Source organism: Lipophrys pholis (assembly GCF_963383615.2).
Source record: "Lipophrys pholis genome assembly, chromosome: 1".
Taxonomy (NCBI): domain Eukaryota; kingdom Metazoa; phylum Chordata; class Actinopteri; order Blenniiformes; family Blenniidae; genus Lipophrys; species Lipophrys pholis.
In genome coordinates this window covers 16,919,140-16,938,010 of record NC_137635.1, presented here as the reverse complement: position 1 = coordinate 16,938,010, position 18,871 = coordinate 16,919,140, and the positions used below count along the sequence as shown (strand labels likewise).

The following is an 18,871-nucleotide window of genomic DNA, read 5'->3' as shown; positions in this document are numbered from 1 at the left end:
AAATCACCCCTTGGTGTGCGCCAATCTAATAGCTCATTAATTAAGGGCTGTGTGCCAAACCAGCAGACGACGTTTCATCAGACAGGATGTCAGCCCATATGCACACACACACACACACACAGACACACAGACACACACACACACACACACACACACACACACACACACACACACACACACACCTCCTGTTTGTCGTCATTGGTCCACTACTCCCCACTGACGTGTTGATCAATAATGACCCACAAGATTTTGTGGAAAAAAAAAACCCAGGGTCACATGAACTCATGGCGGTGGAAGATGAAGCTGCGTCAGAAAGGAATGAAACTACCCGTAACGCCTCAGCGAGGCCGCGCACCCTACATTTTCCGTCCTAGCATGGGTGGAAAAGTGGCCAAACTGCACCACTCTGGCAGGAGCTGAAGCGATCCGGCTCAAGGTTTTACTTCCATCAATTCACCTTCAAACTGACACTTGTGATACTTGGATGTGTGTTGTGCAACACTTTGTTGACACTTGGATGTTTAAAAAAAAAAAAGTCCACCTTGGGAGCCAAGGTTCACAGTGGCTCCCAGCATCAGCGTCTTATAAACGAACACTCGAGAGCCTCACGGCAGCTTCACGGCGCTAACGCCAACCGAGTCTTTTCATGTAATTCTGACAATTTCACAAGAATTAAAAGCAATTTTAATTTTAAGGTTACTCATATTCATGCTTCTCAAGCCATGTACATCAGAAGTCATTTGAGATCATGGGCCACACGGTACAGTCCAGTTCCATCTTGAATGACCCTGCCAGTAAAGCAAGAGCTTAACGAAAACTAAACAATGGAAACCCCGACCCCGTTTTGCTTTTTTTTTTATTTTTTTATACAAAAAATATAAGTACATGGTGCAAATATCTTTGCGTATGGGAATATCTTTTATAAGTTGAAATCATTCAAGAAAATTAAGCGCAATTTCACCATCGAGGTGGTTTTTATCCAAGCTGCCACCTTGCTGGTGTCCAATTTAAGCTTATATTTTGTTCTTGAATTGTGTCGCAACCAGAAATGTGACTCACGGCTTCACTTTGTTTTGTTCTGTGATTCTGCTGGAAGATGAGAAATTGCATCTGTCACAGAGCTTCTCTTGAGACAAAGCCTTCGCAGAGCCGAGGAAATGTGCAGGTTCATGATTTACCCGCACGTTTTAGATCGAGGGATCGGGTCTCCTGCTTCCACTGCTTGGGTGCTATGTGTTGTTCCAACCATAAATATTTTAGAGTTTTAGTCCAATCTCTACTTCTTTTTCTTTGAATCCTGATCTCTAACTCTTTCAGTGAACAGTTTGTGTGTGTGTGTGTGTGTGTATATATATTTCTTTAAAAACATTGCAAGCCTTTTTTAAAAAATAATTTACTAATCACTGTCTAGAACTGATGCTTACTAATTCATAACTAATTAGTAATTATGAATTGCCTGCATAGTAAAAAATGGGTTTTTGTCCCTTTGGCTGCTTCAACGTTTGATTAGCAAAAGAAGGTTGTGACAAACTCTTCCCGTTGTGAATGTTATTGATTTATTGGCGAGACCACCATTGGCGAGTGTAGAGAAAGACAAAAAGTACATACATGATGACGACAACAACAACAACAACAACCACCCACTGAAGTTATTGCCAAGGAAAGGTGTTGTGTGTCGGTGGGCTCAGCTCCCAGGAAGCAGGCTGGTTAAGAACATTTCATCTTAAAGATAATAAGATTGCTGTGGAGCTCTCACCATTCGATCTACCATGAACCACCATGAACATTTTTTGTGAAAATTTTTCGGACATAAAATTTTAGGATGAAAGAAAATGTTAACATAAAGCAAATTCATCAGTTGAATATGGCTTTTCACCCCAATAAAATAGTAACTGCACTTCATTTACAGTGGGTTTTTTTTTTAAGATACTTAACTTTTTGTTATTTCAGACCACAAAATCCCTTTAAACCTTTAGTGATTTTCTCACGACTCAACAAATTTTATGAATTACACGTTTTGAACCCGAGGCCAAATTACATGACAACTTTTCAAGTGAAAACGCATCATTTTTGTGTCTTTGTTTTAGAAGATTCTGCCATTTACTTTTCGACATTATGAAACTGATATATGCTGATATATGCCGCAAATGCTGAGAACAACGTGGTTTGCATGTAGGGCCATTAGTGGGTGCTATTGTTTATTTTGTTGTAATAAAACCACACACACATGCGCACAGGGAACAATACGTTTTGATATTAACAATGGTGAGAACTTGAAACGTTGTGTTAACGGGGCCTGAGAACATCTTCGTTGTGTTAAACTCTGCTGACCTCTAATTGTAGTTTGGCTGAAAAAAACAACAAAAAACAAGCAAACTTGTTTGTCTGGCAACGGATTCACACATTTGGGATCAGGAGGATGTAAGTACAGAGAAGGCGATCAATGCAGCCGGTTCAGCTTTTCACTGATGCAAGCTGGGCAGTTCTGTTTTTATGTTGACCGGCTCTTACAATCATTTTGAAATTGTTGCCCATGCACATTTCTGTGAATCGCTAACCATTGATGCTTCAGCTTGTTGGGGAACCACCCGCCCCCTGCGACTGGTTTTCTCCCCCTGATTTCTCGCTCAGGAGGGCGTGAACAGCGCTGATGCCCGTGGCAATCGGCGAAGGCATCGGACTTCTCCGTGCACTTTCTCGGCGTTCTACCGACCTATCAGGAGCGTCGCACTGAGCCACTGGAGCGTCGCGCCGCAGGAGAGAGCCATCTATCCCCGTTGTCCAGGCGCTATAACTTCCCCGTCTTTGTCTTAATGATATTTTAGGTCATCTCGAGGGGGCTTGCTGCTCAATTTCAGACTTTACTGATCCGTCTTTGCTCTCTGGGGTGAAGCTAAATGGAGTGGTGGAGAACTGGCCGCAGATAGCTTTTGGGAATTGAGTCCGTCGCAGCCTGATGAAACTAGAATTACCATTATGTGTGTGTTGGCATCGTGCCTTTACATACTAATGCGCTGCAACCCCAAGTATAATGGGATGTTAGGGAAAAAGGCCCCGCTGTCTCATTGTATCCTTCCTCTGATTACGTCCGAACGTCTCTTGTTCAGCCAGGGTACAAAAGAAAATGGGTGTGGGGGGGGGCAGTCGTGACTCCCCAGCCAGCACCGTTTGGCTGAAACATCCACGTGTGCAGCGGATGACAGGGTGACTGGTAATTTGAAGAAAACAAAGCACTTATTTGGATGCAAATGAATTGATTTGAAAAGCTAATGGGAGAGAGGGAAGGCTTTATAGCGCCGTGGTTATACCACACGTGTGATCGGCTTTGTGATCAATGGCTGGATCGGTGACTGATTACAGCACAGAGGGCTTCACTAATAACGCTTCCAGTGACCTCTCTGTCTGCTGGGAGGTGAGAATTCAGACCAGAGTGGGTTTTTTTTTTTTAAGGTGTTCAGAGTGAGGAAGTTGATTTGAAACAGGCAGCCACATTCTCAAATGTTGTAAGTTACTACTTTAACAACTTCGAGGAAATATGCTTGATGCCTCGCTGAGGTGATGTTTCGAGTGAAAATACGGGAGAAGCTGTAGTTAGCTTGCAGGGCCACAAGTTTGCCCTGTTGGCTTTTTTTTACGTATGTGATGAAACCACACGCATGCAAGCAGAGAGCACTGCACTATAATTTCACGATTTTCTTTTGTCATACCTTTGCATGTTTTTACATGTCCTGGTTTGAAATTCTGTTCCCGAGGTCCGGTCGACACCAAAAACATAGATGTGAAAGAAAATACAATAGAATAGAAAAGTGAATTGAAACAGGGACGACGTAAGATAGGCACAATTAAAACAAGTATTACAGTGTTTACATAGTCAACAGTCGGCAAATAAATAAATGGGCATGTGACAAGTTTATCAGTGGCTGCAGAGCATCTGTCTCCGTTTATGAAAGTTCTACTGAAACTGTCTCTTTATGCAAGCGCTCCCTTTCAAAGTAAGCGGGGAATTAGTTTGAAAAGAGTAATTTGCTGAGTGGAAGCAGTCGGTTGGAAACGGGCATTTCTTAAGCCTTAAACTCGTAGTTACACGTGTTTTCACTGCACCTGCACCTGCAAAGCATTTATTGCAGATAGTACAGTATATTACCGAGAGGCCGGTGCAGCTATTCATAGTTGCATGATTCCATAGAGGGACGAGTCCGATGGAGGCTCGCAAACGTCCAGTGTTCACGTGACCTGGACCAAAATTGTCAAATTACGCTTGGAAACAGATTTAATGAAACACCTGGAGGAAGATTTCAATTATGCCCGTCTCCAAATATGGTGAAAGTTATCAGGTGGTGAAGGTGGGGGGGATAGAATATTTGAAGGATGTGCACATTAAAGCAGCCAGTGTGGTCTTGTTGAAGGAACTCATTTCACAATAGGAACATTTATGGAATAAGATGTGTTCTTTCCATTGCTGAAAAACTTTAGAAACTGATAAGAAGTTTCCGAATGAAACAACACGTAAATTGTTTCTATTCTTCCAGACAAGCACATTGTTGCCCAGAGTGCTGGAGCTCCAATGTTAAATAATGAAGAAAAGATATCTTTCTCCATTATGCAGTTTTCAGGAACTGGGTGTACTACTGTTGGCCTAGTAGTTTGAAATATAAATATATCATAGTGAGGTATGAAAATTCAACAACAATAAGCCTGAGTAGTTGAAGAATCTTCACCCAAAAGTCTCTACCCTTTTCATCTGAGGTGACATGGCCACTTGAGACCTATTTTAAAGCCTCCATATCTTAACATATACATACTGTTTGGGTCAGAATTGGCCCATTTTGGCATCTTGAAATATTGTAGGTGACAGACTGGCAGCCCACCCAGTGTGTTCCCTGTCCTCGCCCATAGTTAATTACCATTTTTAAACAATTATGACACCAAACCCAAAGTAGAAAATGACCCGATTGACTTTGATTTAACATGGATTTAAACTTTTGAGCTCTGATAGGGTTTTGAATATTGCCTTGCCTCGGGCTAATTAACATTGTGTTTTCTCAATTCCATCACTATCTGCCGCAGGAGAGGAGCTGTCGCTACAGCATTTAAGGTCATGGCAAGATTTTAAAACTGAATTGGAATCTTCACATTGTGATTATTGTTGTGGTTTGGGTGGACCAACGACAACACACAAGAGGTGTGTGTGTGTGTGTGCGTGTGCGTGTGCGTGTGTGTGTGTGTGTGAATATGAGTTTTATTCAGTCAAGCTGTTTGAGGGAGAAAATATTCTACTTATTTTTTCCAGAAAATATAATTTGTTTTGTTTGCTGCTTGCCTGATCAACACTTTCAAATCCCCCCGTCATCCAGTGCATCATGTGTGCAGCACTCATTAATTAAAGTCAACAGCAATGAATAAACATATGGCAATGAATGCAGTCGTATAAATGGCAATTAAATAAAAAAAAACCTGTTACAAGTCCAAAGTACATCGTAATTGTAAAAAAGTGGATCTGATTGCAAAGGCAATTAAAGATTTGGAGTAGTGATTTGCCGTCCTTGGAGCTCTTAGTTTAATCGGGTGAACTCCAGAAGTTGCACATGAAACAGTTGGCTGATAAATTCCTTTGCCTTATCGACAAACTCACTCCCTCAAAGGGAACCCAAATGTTGTTTTGTTTCGGCTTAACTCCAATTATTTTGGAGCAAGTATTTACAATGCCATGCGGAGTGCTCTCCAATAGTTACATAATGAAATCGGCAAAGAACAAGCATGAGTCAGGGTTCTCTCCCAGATCGAAAAGAAAGCTCAATTTCCTCCACAAACACAGCGTCTGTTGACTTTGCTTGGCGTTTGACTTGATTTTGATGAAATTGACAGTTTGTTACATCGATACCTCGAACGGGCACTCGGCAGAGCGCGCATGCCTTCCCCAATGCCACATTTGTCACCATGGAAACCAATGGATTCCAAGGTTATTGGAGCCGCCACACCACTCCTTCCATTGTTTGTCACGGTCGTTTGAATTGCTTCATATTGTTAAGAATGTTAGGGTTAAATGAGGATGTTGTTCTTTCCGTCGGTGCAAATTCCTTTGTGTTACTTGAACGCACCGTCAGACTGAGTTGGATTGTGATTGGCTGATCAGATTGTCAACATGCCCACTTATTATGCATCAAAGTCACCAATACAGTCAACATATCAGGTTTTCAGTAAACCTGTATTGTCGCCTTGGAAGGAATGGCGCTTTGGGGTTTTTTCCCTCTACTGCTGTGATAGAATCCTTTAAGCAGAAAATAATCTGTTTTCCTTCTTTTTTTTTTTTTTCAATTGATGTGCAGGTAGGTACCAGTTGGGATTATCTCTGCTGGAGAAACTTTGCTTGAGTTTCTATCTTCAAATAGACCGGAGCTTGGTCAATATGTTGTGATGATAGCCCAAATGTGCACCAGTGTGCCTGACAGGTTGTTTCTGCACCTTTGATGAAAACAGTGACAGTTTTTTTTTTTTTTTTTTCAATTTCCCTCGCCGTGGACTTTATCAACCGCCTTCCTCCTGAAAACCGTGTGACAAGTCCTCTGAGAGGTCTCTTCTGCTCCAGCTCTCACACAGAATGAATCACGTAAACATCAAATAGCTGGAGTGCTTCCATATAGGGTCCTGCGACAGTACGTGAGGATCAGCAGGCCCTCCTTAACTCAAGCCGGAGTGGGCGGATTCCAGAAGCCAAGCTGGCGAGCGATGCAGAAACCCCACTTAAATTCCATTAAATCTGCAGCTGTCTACATGTGTGCATGCATTTTAAAACCTGGGCATGTTTTTTTTTTATTTATTAATTTCGTTTCCCCAGAGACGTTTCCAACAGCTAGTCAAAGTGCTGCAAAATAATTTCAGTCCTACTCATAGCAGAGGGAAGATAAAAATCCAATGGGCATTTCATGATGATCATGATGAGCCAGTGAATCTCCACAACCAAGCTTTAAATTTTGTTTTTAAAAAAGCCATAAAGTTAAAAGATTTTGCACTTTTTCCTTTACATTTTCATTGAGAAAAAGGAGAAAGGAGTAGACTGTCACTGGCCAGCGGAGCCAGGCTACAGCTGCTGAGGTGCTGCTGGTGAGCCGGGACTTGCTGATGAGACTCTTATCAGGGGTCGATGCCAAAGGACACTGCGGGGTTAATGGCGTCCCCTGAGAACAGGGTGCGCGAACTTGTTCCGCGACGTGACAGAACACGCTCTCAGTTGAACGCACACTTACTCAGATGCACCCACACACACATATCAGCACGCTGTACGCCGCGATAATTAACACATAAATAAGAGTCCACAGGCACATTTCCACACATAAAACCATGCGGCAAGAGAGTTGATTAGTGACGAGAACCGTCACGGTCTCAGCATGCGATCCATATTAATTGAATGTTTTCTGGGATTTTCCAATATTCCGAAATTGGCAGTGCTGTTTCATGTGGCGTCTATGCGGTCACATGGATTAAATGACGGATCGACGCTCGCAGTGGTCAGGAGTTCAGCCCACCAATGACACAACAAGCCCAAATGTCACGTATCAACTCATTCATGGGTTCTTTCCTGCGTACGCTTCATTGCCAGTGGTGTAAGTAATAATCACATCACACAATTGGCAAATACATCCATCCATCTTCTTCCGCTTATCCGTATCCGGGTGGCGGGGGTGGCAGTCTGAGCACCGTCACCCAGATCACATTGCACCGATTAAGAACCTTCCTGCAGGTGGTGAGCCCGCGGGAAGGTGGCGCCCGGCGTGGGACATGAACCCACTACCCTGAGATTGTTAGTCTCATGCTCTACCAACTGAGCTCGCCGGGGGTTGGCAAATACAGTCTGAGGTGATTTCATTGAACGGAGAAAATGCTTTTTATAGCCACGTTTAAGAGCAGATTATCTGAGTTCTTATAACAGTGCATGGTTCTGAGCAGGTGTCATTGCAACTTAACATTAAATAAACAATCAGTGTGTCATATATGTTGTTCATTTAAGAATCACATCTACTATAGCAATGTGAAGGATGGGAATCACTTTGTATTTAACAAGCAAGAGTAACTACTCATGTAGACACTATTCGATGTTTTCAGCCCTCACACACTGGTTCTTGAATCAGGACCAGGTCTTTTCTCTCAGAATGGCAGCCAGCCCGGTCTCTGATTGGCTCAAAGTTACTTGGAAGCCAAACACTGGTGGGCATCCAATCACATACAAAATCAAATATATTCAAAATGACAGATTGGGCATTTTCTGATCTGGACCCTGACACTTATATTATTATGTAGATTTAAAAATGGATTAAAACCAGCTTCCTATTGAAATACAAAGAAATGATGAAGGAGAATCAAAGTGTTGTTTTTTTTTCTTTTTGCTTGTTGTTTTTTTGTTTTAAATAAAATGCTGATATATAAGCGAGAATGGCTTTATAGTCATTTTGATTGTTTGTTATTTGCTGTTTGCCTTTGATTTTCAATGGCAGATCATTAGTTAAGATAAAGGGGCAGAGTATATAAGTCTAATCTCCCTTTCATTCGAGAATTTGAACACTTCTGTTCTTTATTGGATTGGATTGCTTTTCCTTTTCTTTTCTTTCTTTCCTTTTTTCTTTTTTTACAATGAATGACATAACTAAACTGGATCGGAAAAAATGTGCAACTAAATTGGCTTCAAATTGCTGCATTAAAATGTATGTTCCTAATGTATGTTCTTAACCTAAGCTATTTATGCACAGAGGGTGTGGGCTTCCAAAGAAGGGCGGTATGTCACACGGGCAGCTCTAAAATATCTTTTTAGTTGGAAAAAGCTCTGAAATCGTACAATTAGTTGTGTCTATAGCTTGCTTGGAATCGGATTAACTGATTTTGAGTCAAACTCAAAAGGGAAAAACAACATGTACTTGCGAAACGCAGCAATACTTCAGACTAATTTATTTCACTCCCACTAACGTTACATTGTTATCGTAATGGGAACAAGAAAACATGGGAGTCCATCAAGACCACTTCAAGGCACACCAAAGCCCTCCGAGTGCTCTTTCTGCTATTTATACTGCACGATGACGCAGGGAGGGTAAAACCTGCAGAGCTGCAGAAACAAAAAGGATGGAAAGGTGGATGCAAATGTGTTTTTTGTTGTTTTTTTCTACCCTATGCTTTTACAAATTACTCAGCTAATGGATTGATAATGAATGTGTGGGCTTGGTTTACATCAAATGAGCATCTTCCTTATTCAGAAACCACTAAATGAAGCCAACATCTGTCTGGTGATTCATCATCCATTGCGGACTGTTTGTCATCCTCAGATAGAATGCAATTAAAGGATATTTTTAAAACATGGCCGTTTCATGGCGCTTTTATCCACAGTGGAAATGTTACAAGTTTTGTTAGTTAAGAGTCAACTCAGTTAGCTACTGACTGAAAACTCCAGCCAAAAGTATTTATTTTTTCGCGTTCACTGTTTTACTACAGATATCATAAGCAGAAAACGGTGCGCTATGAGACTAAGTCCCCACTGACATGAAGTTTTCAAGTGAAAACAGGAAACCTGTGTTGCGTTTGTTGTTTTTTTTAATGTCCGTTGACACGCTCCCGACACCGTCTAAGTGTAAACAGGAAAACACGACATTTCCAAAATGGCCAAAATAAATCTTTCTTCTGCACATGCGCGACTGATTTCATCGTTTTCAGCATTTCTGCCATTTCCATCGTTTTCAAAAACGCTGCCGGGGACTTTTCTGAAACGAAATCCGTTGACTGGCCGACAGTTATGGGAGAGGCTTGAAATCAGCGCAGACTAAAGTGTGCTGCAAGCGGGATCAACGAGTCTTTCACCGTTTCTGATACATGCATTTTCTTCAACTTTGTATTTTCCCGAACATGTTCAGAAGTATTTCGCCTTGTTCTTTTTGTGCATGTAGGTCTTTGAAATATACCTTTGACATGTTTTGAGAGTGTTCTTCCATCCTCATCAGAAACGTCATCATTTTAAAAACCCACACGCCTAAAAAAGTTGAAAGCAAAATACTTAATAAAGGCACAATGAACTAAACTCAACGTGTTCAGACGTGCTGTTTCACACGAGACCCATGAAACACAGCTCGATTGGACTGAAAAGTCTCGGAATCAATCCAGCGCACAGCAGTGATGTGGGGTAAATGTAAGAGCTCCAGATGTTCATCGTAAAAACTAATGGCGCTCGCTTACTGTGAATCCAACAGTCTCACTGTCACATGGTTACATGATGAAGATTGATTTTGTTGTTGCATGTAGTGATTAAAGCCCCTCTTCAGGGACAAGGGTACATTTCTTTCACACTGACACAGCCGCTCTGGACGTGGACCAAACGCTACCGCCATTGATATGTAGACCTCATATCAGATTGATTGTATTGAATGGCGTCTGACTCCGCCACTTCTTCATTTGCTGGTATTGTGGGCATCGCGAGTGGTCGTTGATTTTCTCTCTTGTCCTTTGATATAATTCGACACTGCTGGCGTATGTGTGACTGTATGTTTTGGGTGTCCGTTTACATGCAACTTTTCGAAAAATCCTCCAACTCCGTCTCCGTGGAACTGGGGGGGGGGGGGGGGGGGTATACAACTTTTGTATTTGTGAAATTGTGTAAATGGGAAACTTTTCTGAAACATGTTTTCATTGTGCTTTAGTGACTTTGCTCCTGATGTCGCTAAAAAAAACTCCAACCACTTCAATCAAATATTTCAACACATTACACCCAAAAACAGTTGATGTATTTCGTCTTTAAGGGCAAATAGAATCGGCTCAGTTTTGTCGTACGTCTTCAAAGATGTCATATGTCTTCAAAGTGGCTTCATCAGTTCATGATGTTCACGAGGCAAGTCTCGCTATCCTCTTTATGGAACAATGTAGTATATAAGAGCCATAATCTAACCAGGATGCAAAAGAATTTATTGCAGAAAAGCAACAAAAAAAGTAGTCTGTAAAACCCTCTTTTTCTCAGAGAAACGCTGTTGTCACGCTCATTTCTTTCGAAGATTGAATATGTACGCTGGGCATCAAGGTGATTTAATCTATCTTCCTCTGTCATCTTCAGGGTGTCGGGAGTGACCCACACACCGCCTTGGCTCTCGCCCCGGACTCGAAGTCGTCCAAGGAGAAAGCGGAGGCGCCCTCACTCCAGTACCTGGACTCTGAGGAGATGAGCATCAGGATAGGTAGAGCTGGACCTCTCTCAGGCAAGCCTCCCTTCATATACCCACAGCAGCACCGTCATGCTGGTTTTTGTTTGGAAGAAAATGCAACCGACACAAGTATCCAAACATTCACAGCGGTAGCTATTGCAGTCCCACTTTTGGCCACTTGTGGCATCTTCATGCAGTAGCAAGAGCCGAATGAAGTTCACATCATCAATGAGCAAAACTAAAGGGAACCTATTATGTTTGCTTACAGTCTTTATCGTAGATGTGAAGTTAAAGTGCTAAAGTTGGCCAAAGGGTACATTCATGAGTTTTTGCATGAAAATCTTTTCAGACTGGTATTAAATTACTGCTGCAATGACACATTCACTGTAGTTGAAGGAACAAAAGAGTAGGCCTGTAGAGTGAGTTCATTGAAAGAAACTGAAGCTAGAGCAGCCTAATTTTGTCAGAGAATGAACTGTCCAGGGGACAAATTTATCTTTTCAAAACCCAGTGGCCCAGTGCATTATCGAATGTTCCCTTTTGCATTAATGCAGAAGTGCGCTAAGAGTGGACTGCACTGGCTCGCACCGTGAAACCTCTCCTCATGCTTCTTCGATGGCTCCTTTGAACTTGTCTTTACACTGCACTGATCTCTCTTATCAGCTTCCTCTAAATCACCTTTGCTCCCGCACTAACTTGGAATGGGCTTTCAGTCTGGTCAGCTCTTGGGAAATGATCCGGGGTTTCTGACACTTTACCTCCTTCTAAAAGCAATTATCTGAAAACGGTATCCCCAATAAGTCACTTACATTTGGCACTGTTACTGTTGCCACACTTGGGTGAATTGCACACACGATGGAGCAGATTTTGAGCCACATTTCTGCATAGGGAGTGCACTTTTCTCATCTCGCTGCAGATCAGACAGGGTTCCGGACTAATGAGTTATTACAACACAAAATGCATAACCTTTTACATAAATGGAGTCGAACGGAAAATTAGAATGGAAAAATTAATGGGTGAAAGGGGCGAAATAGGAAAAAAAAACACACTTCTCCTTTTACAACAAACTGGAAGCACATGTTTAGGAAAAAAAAAGCCCTCTTAGTTTTGCAATTAAGCACTGGACAGACAGAGCTGAAACATTCAGGGTTATTTGAGGTTATTCAAGAATGTCCAACCTCAAATGGGTGACAGAGATTTTTTGCATAGTTACCAATCAGAGTCACAGTATTTTAATCCTTGGTTGTGGATGTGCCCTGCTCTTGTTGTTGAGCGGCCATTTCTTTAGTCAGTACATGGTGTACCTCTGATTTTTATACTTCTGCAAGTGTTGAAAAAAAGGTTAAAATTGCCAAATTTTAAGTTTGTTTATTGGCCGAGTTTGGAATGGTTAAATGGGATTTCACACTTGATAATCACATTCACCTATTCACATGCACATTCACACTCCAGTGGGGGCAGCTGCCGTGCACGGCACTCCTTCCACCCAATTGGACCAGTTTGGGGTTCAGTGTCATTTTGACATGGGGACAAGGGGAGATGGGGATTCAGTCCTGCAACCATCCAAATGAGAGACGACTGCTCTACCAACAGAGCCGCATTATGAAATGGAATGACACAGAAATTGATTGCTGACGTTCCCATGACCTTGTGACGTATAACATTTGTCGTAAATGAAAACCCAACTGCTGTTTCTCTGTTTCCCGAACAGGCTGTTACACTGTTGTGTTACAAACGCCTCCATAGCACCTTAAAATCGATGGGATCGTTCCGGTTTCCCTGTGAACAGACATCGTATCGACGCGTGTTCACTTCACACGTTGTTGTGTAAATGGGATCTGAGATCTTAAACAATATAATCCAGAATGAGCTTTTATATTCAAAAGTAGGTCATTGTTTTCTTTTGTTTTATTAAGTAGTTAACAAATCAAAGTATTAATTAATAACTGGGGCAATTGCATATTTATAGGGACTCGTTATGACGCATTCATTTACAATTATAGCCAAAGTGACGGGGATAAAAAATGTGTCGACTCCATCTGGCTTTACAATGGAGAGCCACAAACCTCTCCATGCAACCGCATCTGTCGCAATTAGCTCTCATCTCAATAGACAATGATTGCTTACCCGCAGCGTCGTTTGGTTCCTCCATAGAAACAACTCCAACGCTCAATAATGTGTCACCCTATTATGTTCATATGGGGATATTTGGACCGTCCTTACCCGGATGCAGACTGTGAATTGGATCCAGTAATGCGTTTGGCCAGTGAGTGATGAACTATCACAAGTGCACGAGAGCACAAGTGTCCGCATAGACACAGACTGAGAAACGGCTGGAAACGAAAGCCAAGAGGAGACGACAAAGTGACATCGTATAGAATGCAACCGGGATGATATGAGACACAATGAAAACACATCAAATAAAGCAAATCCCCAAACTAAACACCTGTTTTTTTTTTGACGGTAACATTAGTCTCTTTACAACGAAAGACGCCTGTCTGTCTTTTCAATTCACTTCAATTCAGTTTTGTTTCAATAGGTTCAAATACAACACAGTCATTTCAAGGTCGTTTTTATCGAGAAACATCCAACAATTCTTCAGGCTGGAAAGGAAAAACTTCCTTTTAACAGGAAGAAACCTGCAGAACCAGGCTCAGAGGTGACTTTCTGCTGTTCTTGGGGATAGAAGGAGAGAAGCATAGGTCAGACAGACAGCTTGTGGGAAGCGATTCAACCCTTGTTTCGGGTAGGTGGCGGGGATTCTCTGAATCTTAATTAATGGAAGTATGAAAGGAAAATAAAATATGTCGCCCCTTTGTAGGACATTCCCATTTGAACTCATCACCTCATCTGTCTGGCTACCTCTCAATTAGCATCTCCTTTGCAGTGCTCCATTGCAGCCTCATTAACAAAAGAGAGGTGGGAGAAAGTTGGGGCCTGCAGCAATGACATATTCTCCAGTCTCGTCGAATTAGCAAACACACTGTGACTGCAGAGCATGGATGGTAAAATTGAAAAGCAGAAAACAGTGCCCAGTTTGCCTTCCATCTCTCTCCTGGTGAAAGATTCAACTTTTTTGACACACCACGTTGGAAGAACTAATTGGAACTAATCAGATTAGTTCCAACCTAATGTCCACAACCTCTTTAGGTTGCCACCCTTCACAGCTACTGGCCTCCGGAGCCTTCAGCAAAATCAATCTTGGGAGAAAAAAAAAAAAAAAAAAATCCATTACTTTTTGGGTCAAGTCCTTCGAGACAATGCATGAACATCTAAGTCATTTTGCCTGACTCATTTTTCATCTTTGGCTCACTTACTGTCACAGTGATTCCACATTTATGCTGGAATACTTCAATAATAATGACATTTCCTGGTAGTTTTTTCAGACTCCAGGGACATTGGCAGGTCGCTAATGTGAAGACTGTTGTCAGGTACAACTGCTGCATGTTCTGTATTATGTCAAAGCCATGAAAAGTTGTTTTTCTTTTCCGTTTCTTCTCGCCGCTCGCAGCCGGAGGTCCTCAGGAAACAAACTGAACTTTGAAACATAAACTTTGAAGTACCTGAAATACTCGCGAGCGGGAGAGTAGTCTATTTCTGAGCGAACAGACTGACGGCTGCTTTGTTCTGATAAGCCGAGGTAATAAAACTCCACTCCTAAAATCTTACTTATGCACTATTAACTCCCACCCTTTGCTTATAATATCCGTTTTATTCTCAAGGCTCAGTGAACATGAACCCACTGCATTGACTATGGAGCAAAGAAGGCTTCGGGTTAGGGTTCATAGGATTATGAGCTTGAGCTCATAAGGTTTTCTTTGGTGATTCTCGAGTCGCTCATTTCATTAAACAAACACGCTCTCATTGAATAAGATTAACTTGTTCCTTTGTCCCTCATAAAAGAAAGTATCAAGTGATGTTGGCATGTTTGAGGGCAGTTGCCCATCAATTCTTCGGCCAAATTCTCAACACCAACCGTAATGCTACAAGGCTTGTGTCACATTTGGCGTGTCATCAAGCTCGAATGTGTTGATTGGAAAAGATTTCTAGAACAGGGGTCTAGATGAACATCAAAAATCCAATGGAAATGGTCTGTTTTTGGAAAAAAAATCATTGGCGACCATTGTTTGGGAAATCTCCATGCTCTTAATAGTCCGAATAGAAACCTCACCACAATGTTTTGCGCACCGCTTTGACATATTGGGATGTCAAAAGCCTGACGGATCTGCTGCGCTCAGTGCTAAACCGGGGTTTGCACAGTCGGTACCTCGGGGAGGGCTTCTCCAAGAAACGGCCATTACGTCTCACCAATGGCGTTCTCGCCTCACGATAATTGCGAACGCAAGTCCAACACCATCTTGAGTTGCTCACGCAGCAAGTACCGACGTGTATTTTCAAACGGATCAAAAGAGTCGATGCATTTTGGTCACGGCTCATGAAGCTCGCCGTTCCTTAGAACCGTCTTTGAGCGCATGCTGTTACGGGCTTAAACCTGACGGCTGGGTTTCGTCACCCTCCTCGACGAGAGCAAGAAATGTGAGAAGATAAAAAAATGACTGACATCGTGCTGAGCTCTGCGCACTGCTGTGTACCGTCGTAGTAGCAGTAGTTCTCACTCGGGATTTCAGCATGAGTGACGCTCTGTGCCTGAGTTCACGGCCCGTGTCTTGTTGTTCTTTAATAGCTTCCATGGTATTAACCTTAATCTATAGTCCCACTTGTATGAAGGCAGAAGAAGGGGGGGGGGGGGGGGCACGTACGTTGACGTCAACATCTGCTTCATGTAGATAGTAGAACCAGCAGCTCCTGCATGCAATCTTCCAGAGTACTGTTGTTTGTGTCATTGGTACAAAAACTCCTGTTGAACTCTCACACACTCTGCTTCCTCCAGCGATCGCTTTTACCTCCAAAGATTTTTCTCCTTGTAAATTGCTCAACGGAACTGGTGGTTGGTCTCTCTTTTCCATTTGAAAGTGCTCCAACACTGTAACATTTACTTCCTCTTGCTTTCAGCTTCCTCCTGCTAGTAATCTATTTTTTTGTTTGTTTGTTTTTTTCGGTGTCTGAGAGCTGTCTTTTCAGCCATCACAGAAGATCTATATATATATATATATATTAATAAAAAAAAGAAATCTCAATCTGGTTCTTCAGATGTGTGGTATATGAATGTGGAAGGTATGTTTTGCCATTTATTGTGCTGTCTTTGTCATTAGGACTGATGTTTAGAACCTCACAGGTGTTAATTTTTCCACTATATGTTTTTTTTTTTTTTTTTTTTTCAAAAGAAATCTATCAGCAGCAATCTTACACCCCGCAATGAATCAAGAGCACAGAACACAAAGGAAAAGATGACAATTGATTTAAAGTCATGATATTTTAACTTTCAAAGCTTACACTGTTTAAATGGACAACCCAGAAGTGCAAAATCTGTCTTTTCCTTGTGTGGTACTCACCTTGTACAGTGAAGTAAGTATATATCAATTCATTTTTTTTCTCTCTTTTTCTCTACATCCTACATGCCGCCTTGTTTTCATTTTAAAGAAAATGGCTAGTCAACCACATCCCTATATTTGGGACTTTTTCCAATTCCCGGAAAAGTCAAAAATATAATAGAATCACTAAAAAGCTCTATTGTTGCTTTTTGTGTACTGTTCACACAGTGTGGACGATATGGAATGACGAATGTTTCTGATGGTCTTACAGGTCTGTGAGATAAATTCATGAGCCACAGCTATGAGTAATGGGAGTATGTAAACGCTGTCCTCGGGAGCATTCTAATGTGACACACTTGGTAAAACTGTATGGATTTGTCACAATTGATGGTCCAGCTTGACACAAATGGGCATGAGGAAGTCAAATCTTAATGGATGCTATAAGTGGGACTGGTTTGGTATGAATTCAGCGTACCGTCTTCTGACCATCTGTTCATTCCATGAAACTTTATCTAATAAAACAAAAATGCATCCAAGCTGTTTCTGTGCAGAACAGAAACCTCCCAAATACGATGAAGGATCAGAAACTCTGCTGGCTTTTCTCAAGATGATATTCCTTTACAAACAAGAATGATTGGCAGTGTCCTAGAAGTAGTGTCCCTCCAGTGGATTACTGTCATTTCCTCTCATTTACATATCCTCCTCCTTTTACTTGAAGATTTGAAAAGTTGCTGCGCAGACCTGAGACCTGTGCCCATGCAGTGAAACCGTCCTAAAACGATTGGACGTTGTCCAACTGGGGTTTTTTGTTTACTTTTTAATTCGTAGCGATGGTGTTCAATCCAATCCAAAGGAAAAATAAAAACAGAATGTTTTTGAAGGCTATATTTAAGAACAAGATTCACTGCTTGCAGTTATCCAGTATGATCTTATGTTATGTGAGGGAAGCAGTTTGAACCGGTACTGTTCGATTACTGTGCTTCCCAGACTTCCAGTTAATGAAGTGATCTCTCTGCCAGTTTTAGCGGAGGACAGCCACTTTCTCCCACTGAATCATGTTTAATAGATCACTTTTTTGCCTCCAGCTGTTCTCCATGTATTTGAAGTGGCGAGAAGCCCCTTGTAAGCATGTTCCCGCTCAGAGATTTGTACCGTCACACGTGCACACGGCCACGCACAAAACAAAAAACTATGCCAGTGCCTTCTCATACTTAATGCATGCCATCGTAAATAATGCAGTCAACATTAGGGGGAATCAAAGACTGCCTTATGGCTTTCTGTTTATTTAGCTCTGCAGATTGAACTGGGGATCGGCTATGAAACGACAAATGGGATTAGACCTGGATCTCTCACTGCATGTGGGAAGAACTGTTCAAAACACATAATTGCATACTTTACATACATACGTTGCTAAGTCTTTTATTTTTGAGTCTTAGAGCCAAGGGGGTGACCTAGTTCTCATAATGAGGAGGAGATAATGGGTTTCTTGTGCTTGTATGGAAGTCCAAATGTATTTCACCAACCACATCATTCATCTGTTCATTTTTGATTTTCAGGAATCATTGTGACAAGATCAGAATGAAGCATCCATGTCAGAAAATCACTATACCCCGAGAAGCTTTTTTTGTACATCCATGTATGAAAATGTGCAAATACAAGTTTCTTAAAGTACCAAATGTGCATTGGGCCTAATTCTCTTGTCGTTCCGAAGGATGGAAAAATGAGACGGTAAAACCAGCTTCAGCAGCAAAGTCACCCGAGGGAGTGTAGATGACGGGTGTTATTATCTTTGTTGTATGAGAAGATTCAATGCTTGCGTTTGAAAATGAGAACCCAGGCCAATGGACAGTGCTTGGCATCTTATCTTTACGTGATGGCTTTTGCTGATTACCAATGTGATCTGTGCAATTGTGGTTAAATGGTTTTCCTTTTGGCTGAGAAGACTTTTACACTTTTGGAAGTTGATCTTGTATTGTCAAAACTACTGAAGATCTATTTCGTTCATTTGGAGTAACGTATTGATTCACAGTTAAAAATCTATATTTCTGCAAGTAGTCCAACCAAACCCATGAATTCAACTCTGTCGGCGATAAGATGAGACAAGATATTCAGTTTGTATTTTTTCACAAATTTGCAAAGATTCAAAATAAAAGCCCACGTCATTGTTGGGGGTCAGAACAAAACAAAATGTGGAAAAAGTGAAGCACTGTGTATACTTTCCAGATGCATTTTGCACTGCATTCAGGAATTAACGTCCTTGTGTGTGGAAAGTAA

The 18,871-nt window shown here is 41.6% G+C and overlaps 1 protein-coding gene across 2 annotated transcripts in view; it reads left to right on the top strand.

Annotated features, from left to right (window-relative positions):
* slc39a11 (solute carrier family 39, member 11) overlaps positions 1 to 18,871 on the top strand; it is a 116,000-nt gene that overhangs the window by 60,917 nt on the left and 36,212 nt on the right. The window contains exon 5 of one of the 2 annotated variants that reach the window (XM_080462486.1): positions 11,078 to 11,198. In XM_080462486.1, coding sequence (XP_080318612.1) covers positions 11,078 to 11,198 — 121 coding nt within the window. Of the gene's footprint in view, positions 1 to 11,077; positions 11,220 to 18,871 lie in introns of both variants that reach the window. The other variant, XM_080462485.1, reaches the window with a different exon arrangement.